This window comes from Patiria miniata, unplaced genomic scaffold, assembly GCF_015706575.1.
Source record: "Patiria miniata isolate m_02_andy unplaced genomic scaffold, ASM1570657v1 HiC_scaffold_15, whole genome shotgun sequence".
NCBI lineage: Eukaryota > Metazoa > Echinodermata > Asteroidea > Valvatida > Asterinidae > Patiria > Patiria miniata.
In genome coordinates this window covers 2,600,822-2,624,907 of record NW_024037053.1, presented here as the reverse complement: position 1 = coordinate 2,624,907, position 24,086 = coordinate 2,600,822, and the positions used below count along the sequence as shown (strand labels likewise).

Genomic DNA, 24,086 nt, shown 5'->3' with positions numbered 1-24,086 from the left:
AATAGTAGTCGGTCTCTGGTCAGTGCGTGTCAATTTTGAAAATGCACGTCAATGCGTTTTGAATTTTTTTCAAATTTTCCCGGTGGCTACAACAGTGCCCTCTATTGCCGCACCGCCTCAAATTTTCGTAGGCAGCTCGACTCCAAATGATGGAGGGCACCAAGGCAAATGATGGAGGACACCTAGGTATATGAGGACATAAAAGCAATTTTGTTTTTTAAAAACCGCATCGCCGCATCAATTCCGGAAATTTGGTCTGACCAGAGACCGACTATTTTTTATTTATTTTTTTGGTTTACAACGCAGCAATGGAATGTACAGTTGTCGGAATAACTTTTGTCGGCGGGAAAAACATGCACACACATCTTTCCCATGTTAGCTAAAGTAGGGGCCAAATCAACCGCAAACCAAAGGAAAATGAACTGCACGATTTATGGAATAAGACCTTCATTATTCTAAGGTGGGCTAATTATTTGAATTGCGTCATACAAAAAAAAAAAATGCAGATTCGGTCATTGTTAGTATTCCGCATTCGTCATGAAAACCCCCAAAAGAGGGACAAAATATTCAGCGTTATTTCTTTAATATTGAGGCATCACCATTCGTCAGACCCATGCCGTGCTGACAAAATGACACTACTCACCGACGTCGAGTGGTTGCCAATAAACGAAGTGAAGGAGAACATGCTGGAGCTGTTGTTCCTCATCGGCCGCTGTTGTAAAATTGTTTCAGGAGTTTGTGATTCGTCAAAAAGATTCCAATCTTGTCAGTAACAATTTTTTTTTACAGGAGTTTGATTCTCAAACCATGCAAACGGACGTTTCATCAGCGTTAGTATAAAGCAGGTTGTGAGATGCACAGCTGCTAGTAGCATTCCGAAAGTATAATTAGAAACGTAAAACGAAATCGCAGAGTAATGACGTCGAAGCTCGTTAGCTTTCATGTAACCTTTCTGTGTATGTGTTGTCATTTGCTTTTAGTTTCAGATGATTACGTTTGCCATATAAATTGGAAAGGAGGAAATGCATAGACCTATATGCAAACGGAAATCTGACAGTGGCATTGGTGTGACTACAGTTGCATGTGTTTGGAGAGTTTTATGACAGTAACTAGTGATGACGCACAAAATATTACCCAAGCTAAGGTATCGGTTCTTCTTCACAAGGAAATTCCTGTTGATTGGCTCGTTTCCTTACAGATGTACCATCAGCGCTTGTTGACAAATTCAATTTTTGATTCTCTTGAATTTTTCAACTTGTGTGTTTTAACTAGTTAAAATTTCTTTGTTGTCTTTTAGAAGCTGCAAACCTCTTAAAAAAGGGGTGTAATTTGGGTTGCTTATGGGCACAAATAGATCAGTTGTGTGAGTGCATGAAGTCTGGTTCCTGGTTTCGACATTTCGATGCAGAAAGGGAAGAGGGAACCAGTCTACCCTATGAGAACTCAATTTTTGTTTGGTCAAGATTTTTGAAGTAATCATTCCATAAGTCAACATGGGCTGATATTTTTTTTTTTTTTTAACCAAACAAACACAACCCCACTATATTGCATGCATATCGGAGACCCATTCCACAGGCACAAAGTTTTCCCCAAAACGAAATGTCTCATTGTCCAAAATAATAATTAAAAAAAAAATAACCGAAAAATGGTACCGTTAGGGAGACATTCCCATAGACTTGTGCACAAATTTTAATAGTTAAGGGAATAAATGTGTGCTTTGGAGGTTTTAATCACTCTGTTTAAGACCGCTTGGAGTCTGGGAGCAATCTTAAACAGAGTGATTAATACCAACCAAGCACATATTTATTCCCATTCATAAATACCTTTTCGGTCAAAAAAATCTAAACTTTTCGGTAAAAAAACAAACGATTTTGTTCAACAAGTTCACTTTAATATGTTTTTTGAAACACCCCTCTAGCTAAATAATGGAGTATCCAGCTCGGGAATAAGATGTAAAAGACTCCTTTTATGGAGATTGGCACGCACATCGTGCGTACTACGCGATGTCGCGCAGAATGCACCTGGGGCGTTGCGTTGTGAATTTAGGACTAAAATATAATGACTCACTGGTAGTATTGCGCATGCCTGCGTGAGGATTGTGAACGTTCAACCAATAAAACAGTAAGAGGCACTGGATTTTTAGGAGTCCAAATTTCATGTAACACTGGAAACGTGTTTCAGACCAGCTAGCCATGTCTTTATCATCCCTTTAAGACCGGCCACGTGACGGGCTCTCTACCAATGGGAATGGGTAAACTGTCTTAAGTATTTATGAATCAACTTTAATGACCCCTATCCCAATTTTACTTTATCCTTCCCTCACAAATGTTGGTATTTTTACATACATGTACTAATTGGACCATGAGGAATTGATCTAGCCTATTTGCGACACTAAAATGTTGACTTTGTATATAGGGGCGCAGGCATTAGGGAGACATTGAAATATCTCTCTAATATCACGTCTCCCACAGGTATAACTTATGACGTTTTTGCGTCTCCCAAAGGTCCTATGTAGTTTTATTGTAGTCTTTGATATCACTACCTAGATCTTGGGATCTGTAACTTGCTCTCATTAAAATTCAGTCCGAGCCATTCCAACCAATCACAGACAAGATAGGCCACTGTGCAAGAGCAGCCATTGGCTAGCCATCATGCGTTGCCATGCCGACGTGCCCGCACACTCACCAGGGTACTATAGCCTCCGTAATGGAAAGACGCCATGGCATGGATGCCGGGACTAAATCGTTTCCGTGAGTGCTGTATGGGCGGTATGTATAAGCAACTTAGTTTCAATGCAGTTAGTTTGGAATTGATTCACATAAGCAGTGGATGGAAAGGTTTTAAAGATAAGGCACCATGCGAGAAGCTCGCATGTCAATAGGGCTGTCCACTTCTGAATAATTTAGTGTTTGATTACTCAAAACTGTGTTTGACCAAATATTCGGATATTCGAAACTGCCTGCTGCAGCTGCGTGCTGCGCCAGTAAAAAGTTGTACCAAGACCACGCCAGTTAAAATTGTGTGCGGCAATCGATACGGGGGCTAGAGCATTTTGCAGTAAGTATCTTATTTCTGTAAAGGGCTTTAACCTGCTAAAAGGATATGAACGATAAACCGCCATCGACAAAAAAGTTACCGTCGACAAGAAAGTAACACCTGACAATAAAGCGCTGCAAATTTTACAATCAAATCACATCACAGTTGTGTGTGTGTGCATAAAATCCCAAGTTAACATTTCAGAATTTTTTAACTGATAACCCATTATTATCTCCACTCACGTACCCAACTACAAGTTTGTCAGAAAATAATGGTCTTTTTTTTTTAATTTTGGGCGCATTTTAAAAGGGTTCATTGTGCACTTTTAAAATAAAATGGGAAAATCACGCCAAATTAAATTTCTCTGTTAACTGAAATAAATTTCTCTTAAATAAATTTCTCTGTTAACTCTGTTAATGGGTAGGTAAACTCAAGATTTATGAATGGGAACTTTTAGAGCTTGGTGAAATTTCAATTACGGTGAAATCTGAGGTAAAACTTTTGCTCTAGCAATGCACTAGAGTTGAAAAATCCAAGTGCGCCATATTAGGGATATAAACAAGATACGATGCAAAAATGCACAATAGAAAAATTGGGACAGAAGGGCATGCGAGTCAGGTGCGTTTCTCTCCCTCGAAGATGCTACAGCTTTGCGCACATTCAGTTGAAAGCTGGTCGCGCAAACTCAGCGATTTGCTAACGTAAACCAATGCGCGCATGCAATACGTCCTTCATTCACTCGTGTGTATGCAAAAACAGTGTGGCCTACACTTTCTGTATGGAGTTCAAAAGGATACGAGACATTTTCTTAATAACATTTTAATAATGGGCTAGGATTATTTACGAGAATGCAATCAAATTCATTAGTAATCAATGATACCAGATCTCTCATTAGTCCTCTGTTACAAAATTAGACAGTGCTCAAAAAAGAAAAGAAATAAAGACAAAATAACGTGCATGTACATCCGTCCTGAAAGGAAACAATATCAAATTATATACATGATTTCAACTAAAACACATGTAGCACAGTGAATCGATTTGCAGAAGAAAAAAAACTCACAAATATTAAACATTTCAACATGCAGAAAGAATTATGTCACAGCCACATACCACCCATGTTTCATGTAGACGTGCATCCAAGGAGATCATTAAATTTGTAATGGTCAATTTCGCTTACGAGTACGGAAGCTGGCAAAGTGAACAGTGGAGTTGCCTGGCTACCGCGGTGCGTCATGCGCATGAAATATTTCATTCTCGTCATGAATTATTTTGTATCGATAATGGTTCCCCCATTTCCTCAATTTTCCATAATGGGACCTATTTTCCTGGAAACTCCAGACATTTTTAGGGAAGAAATTGCCAATTTATTAAAATGAAAGTCTGAAAATTGGATGAATGACCTGAAAGATGCGTTTCCTTCTATACTGGAAATGTCTTTCTCTCTTATTCAAAGGGCTGCATTTCACAAAAAAGGCTGAGAAATCTCATGCCTGCTATATTTATGCTGTACTCAAAGCATCTACGTCTAATGAACAGCAATGGCATGGAATTTGCATAGGGGGAAGGGGCAATGTTGTTAGTTGTACATGTTTCAAAGCTGTGTTCTTGTGCAATTTTTTTTCCAAATTTGTAAGTTCCCATTAACCAATTCGCGCCGGAGGCCGTTTAAACACACACAAGTTTTGCGGTATTTGGAACGGATGACATACAGTGAGGCCTGGTTTGTGGTCGAGTGAAAAGTAATCCCGCGTCTCGTTCCGTTCTTGTCAAAATTATCCCGGCATGAACTGGTCAAATCATCTTTTCCTCATGGCATTCTATAAAAAGTTCTCTATTAATTTAAATATGTTTATTGTACAACAATTTCAAAGTGCAACAACAATGATGCATAATTTGTGTGAATAAACATTCGTCAAAGAATACTTTTTGCAAATTCTGTGAACCACATGCATGCAACGACACACGGTTTACATCAAGAGCAGGCATGAGGCACGTTGTTGAGGACTCACTCACCCCTCGCACATCCGGCATGGAGCTGCACGGAAGCATACTGCTCTGCTGCGATAACAAGGATGGGCTAGGCGACTGTGTGGGATGTCAAAGGTCAAAGGGTATGAGAAACTTAGGTCAAAGGTTAAAACATGAGAGAGACTAAAGTCTGAGGTGAAAGAGATCAGTCAAAGGTTACATAAATCAAAATCAAAGGTCAAAGGTTACAGAGATCGAAGGTCAAAGGTTACAGAGATCAAAGGTCAAAGAGATCAAAGTCAAAGGTCAAGAGATAAAAATCAAAGGTTACAGAGATCAAAGGTGAAGGTCAAAGGTTACAGAGATCAGAGTCAAAGGTCAAAGAGACCAGTCAAAGTTCAACGGTAACATAAATCAATGTCAACGGTCGAAGGTTACAGAGATCAGAGTCAAAGGTCAAAGGTTACAGGGACCAAAGTCAAAGGTTACATAGATCAAAGTCAAAGGTTAAAAGGTTACAGAGATCACAGTCAAAGGTCAAGAGATCAAAGTCAAATATCAAAGAGATCAAAGTCGAAAAATAAAAGTCAAATGTTACAGACATCAAAGTCAAAGGTCAAAGGTTACAGAGATCAGAGTCAAAGGTTACATAGATCAGTGTCAAAGGTCAATGATTACAGAGACCAAGGTCAAAAGTTACAGAGATTAGAGTCAAAGGTCACGGTTACATAAATCAAAGTCAAAGGTCAAAGGTTAGACCAAGGTCAACAGCTTAAAGGCACTATTCCAAGGTTAAAGGTCAGAGAGAGCACAGTCAAAGGTCAAAAGTTAGAGAGGCCGAGGACAAATATCACAGGTTCTAGAGACCAAAGACGCTCCTATGTTGGTAAAACTAAAAAAGTGCACAACACCAAGGAGTGGAGTCTGACAAATAATTTTGTCTTGAAACGTCCGGAGCATCACGTGAGAGTTGCAAATATGCAGCATCTGAAATGAAATCTGTGTCTACAAGTGGAAGATACACACATTACTACACAGATTCACACAAGAAAAATTATAACACCCTCACAAAAGAAAAACATTACAAACAACTTTCACAATCTTGTTAACTTCACAAAGACAATGACGAATCTAGAAAAGAAAATAACTGAAATATAAAATGAATTTGATGTCTGCGTGGACACAAGTTGATACGAAGAAGCACCCTTCGAAAAAAAAAAATTGCATGTTTACTCAAACCGTGTCTCATTTTCTTCTTCATTCCAAGAAGAGAAAAAATTTAAACTACACAGTGAGTGTGCATTTCAGCAATGAGTGAGGACAGATTGACATACATGTACACGTACTGCATGATACATGGGCACGGCGTCGCCAGGATTTGTTCCGGGGGGGAGCAAATTGTCCCCCAAAATTCCTTAAATTTTTCATTATATTCTCAATTTATCATTCCCCCCCCAATCAAATTAACAGCAATATGGCTTCGCAATATGGCTTCGGAGCAAGCATCCCCCCTTGCCCCCCCCCCCCCCCCCCCCCGCAACGCCCATGTACATGGGACAGCAGTATGTACAACAAAAGGGGTGACACACCATGTTGCAAACAGTGCAGACTAGTTTGACACATAGGGTGATACAGACGAGACAGATACAATGATACACCGTACTCCTAGCAGTTGCACAATAAGGTGACAAATAAAAGGTACATGTCAAAGTAACAAAAAATAAAACAATACATTAAATAAAAAACCTAGCAACAAAACTTTTTGTTTAATATACTGTTTGTTGTTTGTGTTTCTCAAACAAGCACTCATAATATACCAGCAAATAAAATTGTATTTTATTTCTATTCATAGAAAGAAATGTTATGCTTAACTAGGTGAAAGTTGTGTGCCACTGCAAAAATCTGCTACAATTGTATACAGTGTAGCAACTTTCAGGCAATATGGCATAACAGCAACTGCAAATATCAAACCATGCATTGTTAATTTTGCATATCTGCAAACTTTGCCCTAGCCCCTCTGTGGTAGTAAGTCCAGTCCATGACAAGTCCATCACAATTCTGGTAACGAGTGAACAATCTGCATGGTGGTCCATAAAAATGTTTACCCTTTTTCCAGAGGCAGATTTCTCAAAAAGGAAGAGACATTTTGTTTTAAGATATTCCTAAGGCCAAGTAAAAAAAAATACCAATTGATCGTCCAAGTTTTTCCAAAAAGAAGAGGATGAGGGCCTTTTTTTTTTTAATTTTTTTTTTAAATGGCCACCATGTATTTAAATTCACAAATGGCTGCCACTTTCGGTTCAAAATGACCGCTAGCTTTTAATTAGCTATCCTAATAGTACGTAAAGTCAAAATATTCATGTTAAACATGTTCTATGTATTGTATTAAAGCGAAATACAAGAAAAAAAGTTAGCTTTTTGAGGTGAGAAAACTAAAATTCAAAAAAGGATGCGGGTGGGGACGATCAACTGGTTTATTTTTTAATTCCTGACAACAAATCCAGAAATCAGGAAAACAATTGTGACCAAAAAAATCCAGAAATCAGGAAAAATTCTGACAAAAATCCAGAAATCTGGAATAATTCTGACAACAAAATCCAGAAATCAAGAAAAATCCTGACTAAAATCCCTGAAATCAGGAAATATCGTAGCCCCCAAAATCCAGAAAGTAGGAAAAAAATGACCAAAAAATCCAGAAATCAGGAAAAATCCTACCCCAAAAATCCTGACAAAAGATGCAGAAAGAAGGAAAAATCATGACGGAAAGTCCAGAAATCAGGTAAAGTTTTGACAAAAAATTGTGAAATCAGGAAAAATCCTGACAAATTTTACCCCTGCTTGTGACCCGACTTGGACCTGGATGATTTGTGATGGATTTGTGATGGATTTGTGATGGATAGACATGTGGTGGACTTGACCACACAACACTGCCCACCCCACCTTGATGTCACTGCACACCCATGCACAACCATTTTTGCAATTCAAAATGCAAGTTTCAGATTTTGCTATGTTAAAATTCTCTACATTTCTCAGTCGTACCTTTTTTGGTACCTTTGCTTTTGTATAAATGTGAAATACTTCAACTTTTGCTTTATAGCTTTTGTTAACAGCTAATTTGTGTGTTTTTTCTACACTACGTCCCCTACGTTCAAATCGGTAGTTCAGTGCTTCAGCAAACTACAGCCTGTCTCAAAAAAAATGGTGCAATCAAAAACGATTTTTTTTTTTTCAATATTAAATCTCAACATAAGTAAGTCGTTTTGAGCATCACATTAAAGAAAAAAGACCAGGCTTTCAAATACTTTTTGTTTCATCTCATTTGCTTTTGTCAGTCCAGAGATAACTCCAGTTTACTGCGGATCACAAAAATCGAGTTTGTTTCTTTTGCCAAGTTGCAATCTTTTGTGAGCTTCAAGACAGCATGGCACAGTACTCGAAACAACTCTGCCCATGCATAAAAGTGGCACAAAAATCGATTTTGGTGTATCGCACTAAATTGATTATATCTCTGAATTGACAAAAGCAAATAAGATCAAACAAACACTATTGGAAAGCCCAGTCTTTGTTCTTTAATATTATGCCAAGTAAGAATGACTTATTTTGAAATTTCATATTTAACCATTTTTTTTGAGACAGGCTGTACATACAACTGCAATGATATAACTGCAACAATATTAAAATGCGCATTCTACGCTACTACTTTTTAACCTTTTTTTTGTGGGGGGCACGGGTGCGAAACACACAAAGTGACAAACACGCACAGAAACGTTGCACACCCACTCACCATGAAGGCGTCAGTAGGGGTGGTTGGGGATATGGTACTGATTGTTGTGGGTTTACTGGAAGCGAGCTGAATAACGGCGACAGATGTAGCATAAACAACAATCGGAAAAAGTACATAATTATGGGTAACGGTTTGGGTTTATGGGAGGAACAAGAAAGGACTCATCAACACAAGAATTTGGTTCAAGATGCCTGGAGGTCTTGTGGCAATAACCTACCTGCGACTTAAATTCGATAAACATCTGGTAGTCTGACTTGCTCGACTGCTTGGCACATTTTAACTTTGAATTCTCCTGACTAAAGAGACTGTTGCTATATCGCGTGATTCGGGGCAAACCTTATGCTAGCAACCCCAGCTCTGGCATGGTCTGGTGTCTTTGTGCCATTCTCACCCATTGTGAGCAGTGTATTGGTGCTGAGCGTCTCTTACGCAACTATGCAAGAGCTTGCCCCGAATCATGTGATATAGCAACAGTGTCTTTGGTCTGGAGAATTCAAAGTTAAAAACATGCCAAGCATTATGAGCAAGTCAGTGTACCCCATGTTATTCAAATGTAACTCGCAAAGGGTATAGGTTATTCGCAAATGGCTTATTTTTATGTATGATTATAGTGGGTTCAATATTATGGGGAGTTTGTTGCGTAACTCAAATTTTCACCACAGGTGTTTGGTCTACAAATATCAAACTTGTTGGACACTGTAGCCACACTATCTAGCTCTCAATCCATTTATAATACAGGGTGAGTAAAAAATAACTGCAATAATACAAAAGAGCCATCATTTTTTTTTCAAAACCAAGATGAAGTTTTGAATTTTCAAAACTTTGTAAGAATGACATATTCGTTAACCCTAACAGAACTCAACCCATCAAACCCCAACAGCATGTTTTGTTGGAATCTGTCTGGATGGGTACAGTACCCCCTAAACTGACAGTCTTTTACATTGGGTTGGCACACCTCCAGAATCAAAGTCAGAAATATGTGTGTGCAGTTTCCCATATGGTGTTGGAATTTGCCAGGATGGGTATGGTTCCTAGTAAATCATGCTTGGGAGTTAGGGTTAATAACCTTGTGTGAAAAAATGAAGTCAATTGCATTTACTGTTTGTCTTTTGTGAATCTTTTTACTACGGGGTCTGATTTACGTTTTTTGTCCACGAGGCGTCTAAAAATTGCATAAGAGCGCAAAATGTGTCCCCCAGAGCTGTTCTTTCCATGAGGTCTAGAGCCGAGACATGCATTGCCTTGCAGGGTTGCCAAGTAGAGGGCAGAGCTGCAATTGTGTGAACAATGAAGGACACAGTCACTACAGTATAGCCCAGAGAAACTTTGCATAAACATTAAGAAGTGAAACAGGCAAATAAACCATAAGCTAAAGTGCAATCAGTTTTAAATCTGTGTTGTCTCTAATGTCTTTTTTGTACTGTTTCTGCTCTTTTGCAAAATTTTGATGCCTCGTGGACAAAAACGTAGATCAGTGTTCCGCAGTAAAAACGTCATAAAAGACAAACGGTAAATGCGGTTAACTTCATTTTTTCCACACAAGGTTATTTACAAATATGTCGTTTTTACAAAATTTAAAAAGTTCAAAACTTCAATCAACTTGGTTTTAAAAAAAAGGCAAGTTGAGGTCATCTTTACTTGTGCTCATGACTACACTCATATATTCGCAAAAGTACACTTATTATTTCGGGTTTTTACTTAACGTAGCTAGTTCTAGTTGCTTAAACTGCAGATATAACTTTCCATTATTCATACTTGAAGAGAACTTCACTAAATCACTAAACTACAGGAATAAATAGAAAGGTGTAAGACTCACCGCGTCTGGAGTATCCCTGCAAAGAAAAAGAAAACAGAAAAAAAAGTCATTATCATTCAAATATCAGAGATGACAACTTTACAGACTACAAAATAGTAATGATTCTTCCTGCAAAGAGTAATGCTAATGTAAATACATAGGCAAACAGTCAAGTTTAAGAGTAACCATAGTACTTTTCAGAGTAACCACAATGTTGGCGTATAGGACAGCTGGAATTTTCACGAGTAGTAAACATGCCTCAAAATCCTAATAATTACTCCAAAAGAGTAACGGTTGGCATCTCTGAAATATCCACCATGTCTAGGTGCAGAGGGAATGCCCTCTAAAGTGCAACAGCAAATTTGGATAATTCCACACTTCAATCCAAATGGAGTTCCAATCAGAACAGATATCACTTGCTTGCCGAATGCACGCAATCCCAGACAATGATTCCCCATTGCTCTGCTCGTCTCCATAATTGAGGTGATTCAACTTTTGATGGGCGTATCTCCCTATCAAGTACTCCATTGGGTGTAATGACAGGAAAAGAAAATCACCGAGACTAGCTCCGAAATCAGACAGTCTGACTCCGTATAAATGTCAGGAATAACGACGGGAGAGGATGAGTGTGAATGTGAGCCCAATGCCGCCGATTGCACAAAGCAGGTGCATTTATATTGATTTATCAAACTAGGAAATGATCTCCTAACGAGGCAACGGAACAAACTGTCGGCTGCTCCGAGTACTGTCAGTAGTGGCACATTTTGTTATTTCAAGATGAACTATGTAGGGTGGGGATGAGGTTAAGTCTACAAAATGTGTTTCAAGTCAATTTTTTTCTTCAAATTTTTTTATTGAAAATTGTGCGTGGTTTTATGGACAGTAATCAGACTGATGTTGGACACTCAGGTTGGCGTACATGTAGTGGTACTTTCCTCGCCTTCCACCGCTATGATCCGGGTTTGAATCCCACCTGGGCCTCCACCCCAGTGACCCGGGTTTGAATCCCACCTGGGCCTCCACCCCAGTGACCCGGGTTTGAATCCCACCTGGGCCTCCACCGCAGTGACCTGGGTTCGAATCCCGCCTGGGCCAACATGTGGATTGGGTTTTCAGTCCCTGCCTGATTCCGTGGGTTTTCTCCAGAATGTTCTTCTGGGGTTTTCCTCCCACCTCTAAAACTGTAACTTCTTCTCACTGTCTCCTCTCTGCGGGTTTCTTTAGGCTTGCGAGCTTTAGGCTTGTTACACTGCCCGAAACAAACGCCAGGGAATATGGATCGCACAGTGCTTGTGTGCATAGAGCACACGGCTATTCGAATGACCTAGCGTAATCTTTTAAATTTGCATCATTTTTCATAAACCGTTGTCAATCTTGGACGATTTACAGTCTTTGGTAGCAAATGGATATCAAAATGTAGGCGACAAAATTCCCTAAAGGTCTATATAAATGACATCATCATAAAGCCCGGTTCATACTTCACGCGAAAGTATGTGCGAAGCCAAATTCGTGTCGTCAACAATGGTGGACGTGCTTCAAACATATTGTTGACGTCACAAATTTCGCTTCGCTTTCGCTTCGCTTTCGCTTCGCTTTCGCTTCGCTTTCGCTTCGCTTTCGCTTTCCAATGAAGTATGAACCGGGCTTAAGACGATCGGATTCAAACTGATGACCCCTTGTCATTAAACATTGCTCTTGAAATCAACTCACCCGTCCTTTTCGTCCTTTTCCTTCTTTGTTTTCTTCGTCTTCTCTTTCTTCGTCTTTCGTTTCTTGCTCTTGTCTGGGTCGGGGCTCGGGATGTTGGAGACGTCGCACTCTTCAAACACGACAGGACCTTGAAGTGGAGCAATAGAGAAAAAAACGTCTTTTTATGCATTAAATCAGAATCAAGGAGTAACCCTCCTATGCAAACATATATTCTCTGCTAAGTTGTCCTTTCAGTCAAAAATCAATCAAGCGACTGTTTTTAGCAGTTAAGAGCTCCCAGCCCACATAAAGCAGGATTGACAAGCTTGACTGTTTAAGTATCTTGATACAGCTATGCTAAAAGAAAATAGTGAAAGTGGCCAGAAATTGCCTCAGATCGCATCAGCGCGTATAGAATCCAAAATTGTCCATACCCCACGCCGTTAGGGCTTCGCACTTCGTATTAATTCTGATCAAGGTATGTCCCCCCCTCACTTTTCAAAGCGATTGACGCCCTTGTAATTAGGCAACATGCAGTTATGCACACATCCCATTTATGTGTCTTCATCTCGACTACGAACTTAAACTCTGCATGTTAAATTTGTTTAGCTACAAAACTGAGTAAAGATTAAATGACTGTATTCCACTCCAATTGCTCTTTGACCTATTTATATTCCTAACCCTGTTACGTCCTCCATTGCCTTTACCTGGCTTCTCTTTGCCCGTGCCTTTTGTTTCGGAGAACATCTCGATGAGTTTGACCGACGTGAGGTCTTCGCACTGTTGGCTGAATTCTCCCTGAACCTGAGACAAAAGAAGGACTAGCTCGTTAGTTGTATTGTTGCAGTGGCAGGATTACAAAAAGGGCTTTTTGGCATATCTCACAAGGCTGTGACTGTATGCACAGTACCGGTAAGTCATGATGCCCCAATGTTAATGGCGGCACAGTTTATACAACTCTGAGGGCAAGTTCGCGTAAGAACTATTGTTGACCATTGGTTAACCATAGTTCGACTAAAGTTAGCCCAAACTCTGTCTAGTCGACGGTGGTTGACTACGCTCATCGACTATTTGCTCCCAACCTACTGGGGCTTGTTGCATCGCTGGTAACCAATAGCCGTGCACATGCATAACATACAGCTGGGAGCCAGGACCCAGAAGTTTTGCGATGACATTTTGACCAGCGTTTGACTAGAGACGTTCGCACGTTGCTATTAGTGCGCAGGCGTAAGTTACGTCACAAATCAACCACTAGTCGACTAATGGTCCTTGCCCGAACTTGGCCTGCATTGCCAACTGAGTGAGCCCAAAAACATGGTGCACTGTGTGTCAATGCTATCAATTCGGGCGATTCACAATGCAGTGCGCCACCAAGAGTTTGCCATGGAAAGTCCATTTTTCCAGTTTACGGTCGACAAAACATAGCCCATTGGAATGAGTGTCAGTAGGCAACTTGAGCTAATTTGTTATAGATTGGGCATAGCATTCTGCCGCCTTACAAAAAACACTTGTATTGATAAAAAGCAAAGAAAAGTGCAAACAGATACTGGACTCATACGCTTACAAACCGCTGACTGAAAAAACGAACAATTTCAAATGTCCTGCTCTGCGAATTTATCGACCATAACCCAGAATGCAATGGGAAAAATTAAATCTCCATTGCAAACTCTTGGTGGTGCACTGCATTGTGAATCGCTCAAATTGAGAAACTCAATCCTGACAAACCATTTGACAAATGTGCCCAAAAAGTGCTGTCTTCAGGATAACTCGTTACTCAATCAATATGTGCCAGAAACTCATATTAATTCTGCACTTTAAAGGTAGAGTAGATCATTTGTCATTTGTGCATTTTTTTTTTTTGGAAGCAACCAAAGTGCTCAAAATGTAAAGACGGCTGCTTAACAACAAACCTGATGTAGTTTTAGCTCAGTGAATGCTGTATTTTCCGAGAAAACAGTATGCTAGAAACTTGATTTTAATTCACAAGTTGGCAAGTCATGTTTTGAATTGCGCACGAAATCAGCATCCGGGACACGTTCTCATTTAGCTGATTGCAGCTATGCGATGTCACACACACTGAACTGACGAATAATAGCAACCGTGCGCATTGTGTCAACGCTTGCGCGCCCCCATTCACCAAAATACAAACTCACTACTAACGAAAATTTCCAAAAATGCATCACTTGACTATCTTTGGAAATGGCCTTCTTTTATTGTTTTCTTCAAAATAGCATGCCAGAAGGAACGTGTCCCAGATGCTAATTTCTGGCGCAATTCAAAACATGACTCAGCAACTTTTGAATTGAGATCGAGATCCTAGAATATTGTTTTCTCGGAATATACAGCATTCACTGAGCTAAAACTTCATCAGGTTAGTAGTTAAGCATCCTTCTTTAGATTTTGCGCACTTTTGTTACCTATAATGAAAACAAAAATGCACAAATGACCTACCCTACTTTTAAATCCTGAGTGCTGAATGACAACACAAAGACACTGATAAAACTTTGCATGCAAATGAATAGCTGCTTTCATCAGATGACACAGCGCCTTTACCTATAACTTATATGTAACTAAACGGCAAAATCAATAAGTGTCTACGATACTTTGAACGACAGACAGAAACATCCGAGACTGGCCTAGAAGACGATGAACCCACCTGTTCTACACTGGAGCCACATTCCCTATGTGCTATGTTGTACTGCTTGATAAACTCCTTCAGCTGTTGTAGATGGCCCTCTTCTATAGATTGTAATTGCTGGCGACATAAAAAAAATGACAATGAAAAAGTTTTTAAAAAATAACAAAGTAAGCAACTCCTCTGTGGTTGGATCTATCAGATGAACTCACAGTACAAGTACCTCAAAACATCGTCTAAAACTACAAAAACAAAATACAGTGAAATCTTGATAAGTCAAACCTCAAGGTAACAGGTTCAAAATTTGCCTTTAGCAAAGAGTTTTGAGTTAAGCAGGGTTGTATATCTTTATACTACTGAAGGCAATGGATTCTTTATTTGCTTGACTAAACAGTCTGTTGTTTTGAATTATCGAGATTTCACTGTAGTACATTGTAGCATTTTTTAATAACATTATCACTGTCATAAAAAATATCCATTGTCGGTGACAATACTGGCATTTTTAACACATGTCACCATTGTTTCGTTTATAAGCTCTGGCAGGAGCTTCTATATGTCACTTGGTGGTCGGTCGGTGTGTCTGTCTGTCTGTCTGTCCCCTAACACTGACCAAAAGTATGGTGTTCCATATCGGCATCGCATTTTTAAGCTCTGCCAGGGATCAATTTGATCGACTTCATGCCAGACTTTCATGCAAGACTTCTTGCAAGACATTCACTTCTAAACGATGCACATCAAAGTCTCGAAATTCTTTACCTGACACGATTTGGTCATCTTTTTCTCAAAATCCGCCCTCAGGTTGGCGTATTTCTCAACGTACGTCTTGTAATCCTCCACTGTGCATCAAGCAAACAACATAGGAGGAAACACAAAAGACAACAGAGGCAATTAAACCAATAGTAGGCCTAATGAACAATGCATTAATTAATCTGAAGACGAATCAAACTGCTGCAAACTCCTAACTTACTGGATTAACCTGGGCCCAATTTCACGGCGCTGCTTAACAGTTAGCAGAAAAGTTGTGTTTAGCGTTAGCGTGGACGTGCTAACGGTCACGCGTGCATGGAGATTTCTATTGTTACGTCACTAAGTCAAGCAAATTTTTCCTCTGAAGTAAGCGTGTCTTTTGCTGTGCTCATGCTTACGGTCTCCATGAAATAGACGGAGGCTGTGTTAGCAGCAAATTGTGTGCTTAGCAGCGCCGTGAAATTGGGCCCTGCAGCCAATTTCATAAAAAAGTGCGAAGCTTGCGCCATGCGTAGGACTTATGCAACAAATCTGTTGCGCAGCTGCGTGCAATAAACTTACGATCCATTTCACAAAACTTGGCGTAGCTGCGCAACGTTTTACGTAATCTAAACATCTTGGATGAGAGTAATAACAGCATTTACGACAGCTGTTTGTGTATGATTTTGTTTGTTCACGAAACAGTCGTTGAATCACCTCAGCCCACCATTTTGAAAATAATGTTGTCTGGCTTTCTTTGGAATCGTGCGGCAATTCTAAAAACTATGTTGGGATAGTTGGGGGGGGGTGGAAGGGGGGGCTGGGGAATGGGGGCTGGACACCATCTGCCTGTGGAGGGCACTATTTGTGCGATGACCATGGGCGAGGGTATAACTAGCAGTAGTAGCTGCAAGGTTCTGGCATTTTTGTTTCCATAAATGACCATTTCAAAATATGGCATAATCTTGTCTGGGGGGGGGGGGGGGGGGCGGGAGGGTTGGTTTATAGCCAGTACTTAACCCGTACTCCTAGCTATTTTGCAAGGAACCTTCCCAGCCTTTCTCAAGTCTGCAGGAATCCAATGACACAATCTCTCAACTTTCAAAGTACATTGTACACCGAGCAGCACGAAAACTGGGCTCTACCTTCCTCAACCATGGATTTTGGAAGATTTGAGAGAGTTAAAGTCGACCACATGAAGACTCGTAAAATCATACTCACTCGCTTTTTTGTATTTGGCCTCGGCCTTTTCTTGCTCTTTAGTGCTGGCGTTTTCTTTTTTGAGTCTTTCAAACTCTATACACCGCGTGTTGTACAGCTCCTTTGCTTTGTTGAGTAGGTCTAGGGTGGTCTGTAGGCTTTGGACGGCGTCGGCAGTGCACTGAATTTCACCTTTGATCTGTGGACGAGTGTGCAAAAAAATTCATTCCAAATCAACAACAATTTTCCAAATCTAACAAAATTCACCCCAAATTCAAGAGCGTAATTCAACAAAACTTAAAGGGAATGTACATCATTGGTTTTTGATGTAATTTTCAGAAATGAACTATTTGAGGGGTTAGTATATATAGATCAAATATTGTTACACTGACATTTTTGAAGTTTTGTGTTCGAAAAGGTTGGAAAAACCAAGAAAAACAAAAATGTTTAAGTAGTCTGGTTCCCTGACTCCACAAAAGATAAAATGGATCAATTTATAGATGATGGAAAATTGTAGGGCACGGGAACCAGTCTAGCTGGCCTGCACCCGTACATGAAACATGTAACCAATAGCAAACAAAATTTGGACTGAAAAAAATTGTAAATTTGGAGCAGTAATTGAAAAATAGTTAGGTTTTTCCAACGCTGGTCGGCCGACCACCGTTGGAAATGTATACAAAAATACCATTTTCTTGAAAATGACTTCACACCAGGTGCCATAATTTTACAAAATGCTTGAGACTATCATTTACCAACATCCTAGTAAGGTATTTCGTAAAAACTTGGTAGTTTTATTTTTTGATGTTTGCAAATGTTGTATATTCCCTTTAAAGAAAGAGTTTAGAAAACAAGGAGGAAATTCTAAACCACACAAGAATTTGTACAGTGGTTTTTCAATTTGTAATGGCATTCATGAGAATTAAAAAACGAGGAAATCAGCGGATCCGAGGAAAAGTTGCATGCCACTTGTACATGTTGCTGGTAATCCAAAATGTCCAGGCTACATTTCTTGCCTTCAGGGCCCAGTTCGTGGCTCTGCTTACCGTTAGCGAAAAATCCCCGCTTACTGTAGCAGAAAATTCTGTGCTTACTGTAAGTGTAGTTCACAGGTTAGTGAGGAAGTTTTGTTTCTGCGCATGCGTACAAACTATTAAGGATCCTGTGCTTACAGGCTTAGCACAAAGTTTTTTCTGCTAGCACTGTTAAGCAAAAAATGGTGATCGTAACTGTGAAATTCTGTGGTAAGCAGAGACATGAAATTGGGCCCAGATCCTGCATCCAACACAATACAAGGTACACTGGGGTGTGTAAGTTATCTTCATTTAAGAAACATTTCCCTTTTTTGTATTTACATGTATAAAGGTTGTGTACTTTACTTGAACACTTTAGAACCTTTACCCAATTTTGCAGGCTTTAACTAAGGGAAACCAAGAGTTTATATTAACCCTCCTACATGTACATGTATGTAAACATACATTCTTTACCAAGTAGTCCTTTTAGTCAAAATCAATCAAGTGACTGTTTTCAACAGTTAAGAGCTCCCAGCCAACATAAAGCAGGATTGACTGGCTGTGACTGTTTATGTAACTTGATACAGCTATGCTTTGGCTCATGGTGAGTGTTAAAATAGCTGTGACCACAACTTGCCTGCTTTGTCTGTTGACCCATCAAAATATCCATCCATTTTCCCTGCTATACTTTGAACACAGGCTAGTCACCAGCAGTCAGATCATATGTCAAGCAAGCACTGCGACTAGTCAAACTCAGTCAACAGACCATGAACAGACAAAGCAGGCAAGTTGTGGGCACAGCTGGCTTATCAATTACCCACAGTCAAAGCTGTTTCAGTATGTTTGCATAGGAGGATTAAATTTATATACAGAGAATCCAGGAAATGGGGACAGGAAGAACGTCACACATTGGACCCTGGATTCACAGAATGGACCAACAGGGAAAGGAAATCATGGCTAATTACCGCTTTGTGTTTTTTATGCTGCTCCTCTCCATATTTCTGCACTTCTTTGACGATGTCCTGGAGCTTCTGAATCAGTTTGTGGTGGGCAGCGGATACTTTGTCGGTGGCAGTCTTGATCAGTTGCCAGAACGGCGCAAATGTGCTATTTTAACAACAAGAAGGCAAGAAAAATATTGCTGAAACAGACATTTTAATGCACAAGGGATTTCAGGCTTAACCGTATCTCCCTAGCGTCTTTTCCTAAGAACTGGACCAAGTCCATCAAAATCCATCGATCACTGTGCGTCCAATACAAAACCGTACATGACATAATGGAATCCACCACTGACGCACTGGTTGACATTCATGGACTTGCTACACATGGCTTTTATCACAATAGCAGTACAGGAAGCCAGGCAAAATCAATTGGATACCCCTAGCACTGCTTCAGGCCATTAGGCCCAAGTCCATCATAATCCATCAATATTTAGTCACGCCAGGCCTTCTGGACCAAGTCCCCCAAAATTCACCAAAATGGGGGGATGGATTTTGATGGGCTTGGGGTGGTTAGGGTTAAGGAAGATTTTCAGCAGATTTTGTTTTCCAGAGCCATTAACAAGCTGTATTTTAGTACAAGTAAACTCTTGTTAAATCAAATCTCAAGGGAATGATAAAAAAGGGAGGTATCCTGAGTTCGAGTTAAGCAATGTTCTCAATTTTTCTTCAGTCATGACATCTTCTAAACCATAAGTTATGGAAATATTTCAGCCATTTCCATGCCTTCTTGGATACAACAAAGGCCTTCTTTACCTTGATAAATTAGTGATCTTACCCTAAACAGGAGCTGTTACTTGCTGTCTTGGCTTGTTTGCTTATACTCTTGGAATAGACTTCTTCAATTACAGCTCTGAAAAAAAAGGAGGGAAAATGGCCGAAATGCCAATCAATCGTGGAAATTATACAAAAAGCTTAAATTGGGAAAATGTTTCGATTTTGAATACTCCTCTCCCCATTAAACTACTGTGGCTAATTTCATAGAGCTGCTTAAGCACAAAATTTGCTTAAGCACAAAAACGTCTTGCTTAATAAAATCAGGTTACTGGCCAAAACTCCATGCGATTGTTATGCTAAGTAAACAACAGCTATAAAATACCGGTCACAAGCAATGTACATCACATGGAGTTTTGGCCGGTAACCTAGTTTTACTAAGCAATGTTTTTTCGTGCTTAAGCAAATTTTTTGCTTAAGCAGCTCTATGAAACTATGGAATATCCCCTTGCACAGCAAAGGTCTATGACATGCAAGCAGATTCGGCGATTTATTATGCTTAAAAGACTGCGTCTTGACCTCGAGATTGTGACCATTCAGCAGGCGCCTTCTATATCGGGTCTTCCATAACCCGTTGTTATATTACAAAAACATAGCATCCAAATTGACCAATCAACAGCTTAGTCCACATTTCTGATCGAAATGATGTCAGTTTCTAAAGTCGACTTGGCTGCATAAAATTTACATGCTAGGATATATCAGACGTTCGACAGTGGCTCTGCACATGTACCGGTATGTGAATGTCGTATCCTCAGACTAACCCATAACAATCAACCAATCAATGAATTAAACTAAAAACTGCGGAGAAAAAATGTGTCGAATGCACTGGATATCCAACGAGCATTTCACCAAATAGACTTTTCGAACACTATCGGATTGAATGGTTTACTGAGTGCAAAATCTTGTGGACAGCCACTCACGCCTAATTTGAGAGCTTCCGAGAGGAATATCAACCCTAATTTGCATTCTTCAAATCCATTAAACATCAGGTAGTCTGCTAACCTTGAAAAAAAAATATTCAAAACACATTTTCATATATTCATAATTCGGATATTCATAAAAAGTATTTCGCTCAAGATCAATGTTTGAATAACTGAATATATTCCATCCAATGCAAGCTCCAATAAGCACAATTATTCAAAAAAGGGAACAGCACCATTTTCTTTTTTTTACTAAATGTTCTGGAAAGATTTTCATATAAGAAGTTCACTCAACATCCTGTGTACGAACCCTATGAATGAGAGTGGACTGAAAAATTCTAAGTGTTTTCTAAGAAAATGCTTGTATTTTCTCACTGCTCAAATTGACTTTGATGACATGAAATTGCTATCTGGGGGCTTGTTAGTCAATACAGAGGACAATTAGTGAACTTCTTATATGGAAATCTTTCAAATGTTCTTGAGTGCCGATACAATCTGAATTCCTGATGCATGAATGGATCGTAAGTAACACCAGTTCACAATTCATAGCACTTGTTCACAATTCATCTCACCAGTCTCGGATGATTGGTTGACATTTTCAAAGTGACAAAATGCGTTAACCCTGACCCTCCCAAAAGCCCTCCGAAATACACCAGGGAGTCTGGGGGATTTAAGCAGGATTGAGATGTGGAGCGCTCAGGCACTACATTTACATAAACAAGTAGTAGTTTCATGCCTGTTTGACAGTTGAAACACTGATTGGGGTCCGATTTGCAAGGGGGGGGGGTGGAGCACCCTTAGGCCCAAAAAAAAAAAGTCTTCAGTTTCTGGTATGGATCTTGGCCCAAATGTGGTGCGGCAACGCGGCTTTTTTTTTTTTTTTTTCCTTCTTCAAATGTCGGCTGATGACTGCAAATGGTGCCCAACTAAATTCTGGGCAAAATATATGGGAGCTAAGAGAGGCCACATAAATCTTATACTAGATCGTAACCCCATCTAAAAACACGTTAAAATTGTGCAGCAGCAGATTCCAATGGCGGTTTTGAGACATCATCTTACATTGAAATTTAAAAAAAAAAATTTTGCCGACACGCATGGCTACCACGACGCGCGCGCATACCAGAAACCGGAGACTTTTTTGGGGCCTTACGGAGCTTCATTAAATGGAAAGAGGTACTCCATTACAGTAAAACAATACACTCAGTTATAAAAGGATTTTGTTGAAATTGTGAACCCAAACATTTGCTCACTTACAAGACTTGTGAGAAAAGTTTGCTCATTGCTCTACATAGGTAGTTTCGTATTTGTTTCAAAAATAGTCAGACGAACACTTTTTGGGACATACTGTTGGATGGTCGATATCAAAATATTCATCGTATTGGTTATGATTCAAAACGGAAGAAAATAAATTTCCATGTACCATTTGCCATGTACGGTACTGACACAACAATGAATCACCAAAAGAAAGAAATTTCACGATGTCCAGCAAAATATCCCAAATTTGGCAACTTATTTTTTTTGGTGCTGAAATAGCTGTAACATTGAGGTTTCTGCCTAAAAATGACATCACACTTTTGCTCGTGAATATGAAAATTTGCAATAAGCATAACACCAATAAGGCATCAAATACCCTTGAAAATGGCAACACGAAAATGGAAAATAAATGGGACGCAAAGCTACATTTTCAAGGATCGCATTAATAATAATAATAATAATATAATAATAAAATTGCATTTATTTAATATGTGCATATACCATAAAATGTTCAAATGCGCATTACAACATTTGAACAGTAGCTAAAATATTAATAAAAGTACGAATTCGAATTAAACATTAGTCTTAAATGTAAAAAACACTAGATATTTTAGAAAACACTGTCAAAATAAATGAAACTTAAAATTACAAAAACAAGACCTACATTTAAAATAGATACATTGTAATAGTAAAACCTTATACGAATGTTTTTGTAAAAAGAAAAGCCTTAAGCTTAGTCTCAAAAACTGTTAGAGACTGAAGAGACTGAATTTCAGGCGGTAGCTGGTTCCATAAGCTGGGAGCGGCTTGTGCAAATATATGCACGATCCCCCATAGTCTTAAAACCCAATGTTAAAAACATTACGCTGCACTGGCCCTTTAAACGCACCGGTACATGTGTCTGAATGTACATGTACATGTGCTATGTTCATGCCCCTGCAGAATCTAATGTACATGTGCAGAGGGCCTAACTCGCACATGTTCTCACGTATTAATTAACCATACAATTCACCTATAGTTGTGATATTAAAGCTAGTCATGGCAGTCACATCGTACATGTGTCATGCATGTTCACAGATGGATGCACATGCACAGAGTATAATGTGCGCATATTCCCCTTTACAGGTACACTGCTGTCAGATCCATATCATAAATTTTTGAAGGATATGAATTATTTACGTTCTCAGAAAGGCAATAATTCACCCATTCCAAGAGTGAACACTGCACACACAATATACACAATGCACTCTTACATATACACATTGTACATCATTCAAGCACAGGTAGGCCTACATGTATGGTTTTGTACATGCATGTATACAATAAACCTGAAAACATTGTTATGAAGATCCATGAACATGTACACAAAACATGGGGATTTTAACATATTTACATCTAAAAAAAAAAAAAAAAATTATAAAAAAATAATTTAAAAAGTAAAAAAAAATAATAATAATAATAATTAATAAAAAAAGCCAGCCTTGTTAATACACATGTACAGTATGTATCTACGGTGTATTTGACAAATGTTTCCATACATGTATGTAATATTTCATCACAGCATGTGCATACATGTACGTATGTAGTTTACACATGCACAGGAACTCTAATGTACATGTACTCTAATGTATTGTGTGTGGAGTACATACCTGTAGTACGTACAATGTACAATGTACACGTACGTACATAATTGTATACAGGGTGATTATGTACAAGGGTCAATGCATGTCCAGTACATAATAATCTGAATGGAATTGAATGTAGGCGGGGAATGGAGATCTTGTCTAGACAATCGTGATGCTAATCACGACACTCAGATTTGTCTTAGATACTGAATATACACCGGTGAGATTCCGTGTGGTTGTACGGAATGTCTCCAAATGCTATGGAAACGGGGACATATGGAATCATGTGCTGTATGAGGAATGCTAATTAGAGAGTGCTGCACATACAGATACGGTACAAGTACAAGTACATGTACATGTCTCTGAGGACAGACGATCATTTGTGCCTGGCCACAGGTGTATAATTATGTGCATTATAAACACAGTAAAGTATTCATGTACATGTATGTAAACTATATACACATGTACATGTACATGATACATGCACAATACTACAACTGTTTCACGCATACGGTACAATATTTGACCCTCAGGAAAAAATAACAAAAAGTATCCTGCAGATCCCAAAAGTGTAATTTCTTACAGTACAAAAATTCTGAAAATAGAGGAAAGAATAGGAAATGAATGGAGAAATACCAGTACTGGAAATCTTACGTGTATTAAAATAAGAAA

General features: G+C 39.2%; 1 protein-coding gene across 6 annotated transcripts in view; it reads right to left on the bottom strand.

Moving 5' to 3' along the window:
* Nucleotides 1-24,086, bottom strand: part of LOC119722408 (F-BAR domain only protein 2-like) — a 58,617-nt gene that overhangs the window by 22,974 nt on the left and 11,557 nt on the right. Inside the window, exons 3-13 of one of the 6 annotated variants that reach the window (XM_038192508.1) lie at nt 19,620-19,694; nt 18,809-18,950; nt 16,855-17,032; nt 15,664-15,743; nt 14,929-15,027; nt 12,980-13,076; nt 12,294-12,420; nt 10,605-10,620; nt 8,789-8,854; nt 5,050-5,121; nt 644-712 (exon numbers count right to left, since the gene is read on the bottom strand). In XM_038192508.1, coding sequence (XP_038048436.1) covers nt 644-712; nt 5,050-5,121; nt 8,789-8,854; nt 10,605-10,620; nt 12,294-12,420; nt 12,980-13,076; nt 14,929-15,027; nt 15,664-15,743; nt 16,855-17,032; nt 18,809-18,950; nt 19,620-19,694 — 1,021 coding nt within the window. The remainder of the gene's footprint in view (nt 1-643; nt 713-5,049; nt 5,122-8,788; nt 8,855-10,604; nt 10,621-12,293; nt 12,421-12,979; nt 13,077-14,928; nt 15,028-15,663; nt 15,744-16,854; nt 17,033-18,808; nt 18,951-19,619; nt 19,695-24,086) is intronic. The other 5 variants (XM_038192510.1, XM_038192509.1, XM_038192513.1 and 2 more) reach the window with 5 other exon arrangements.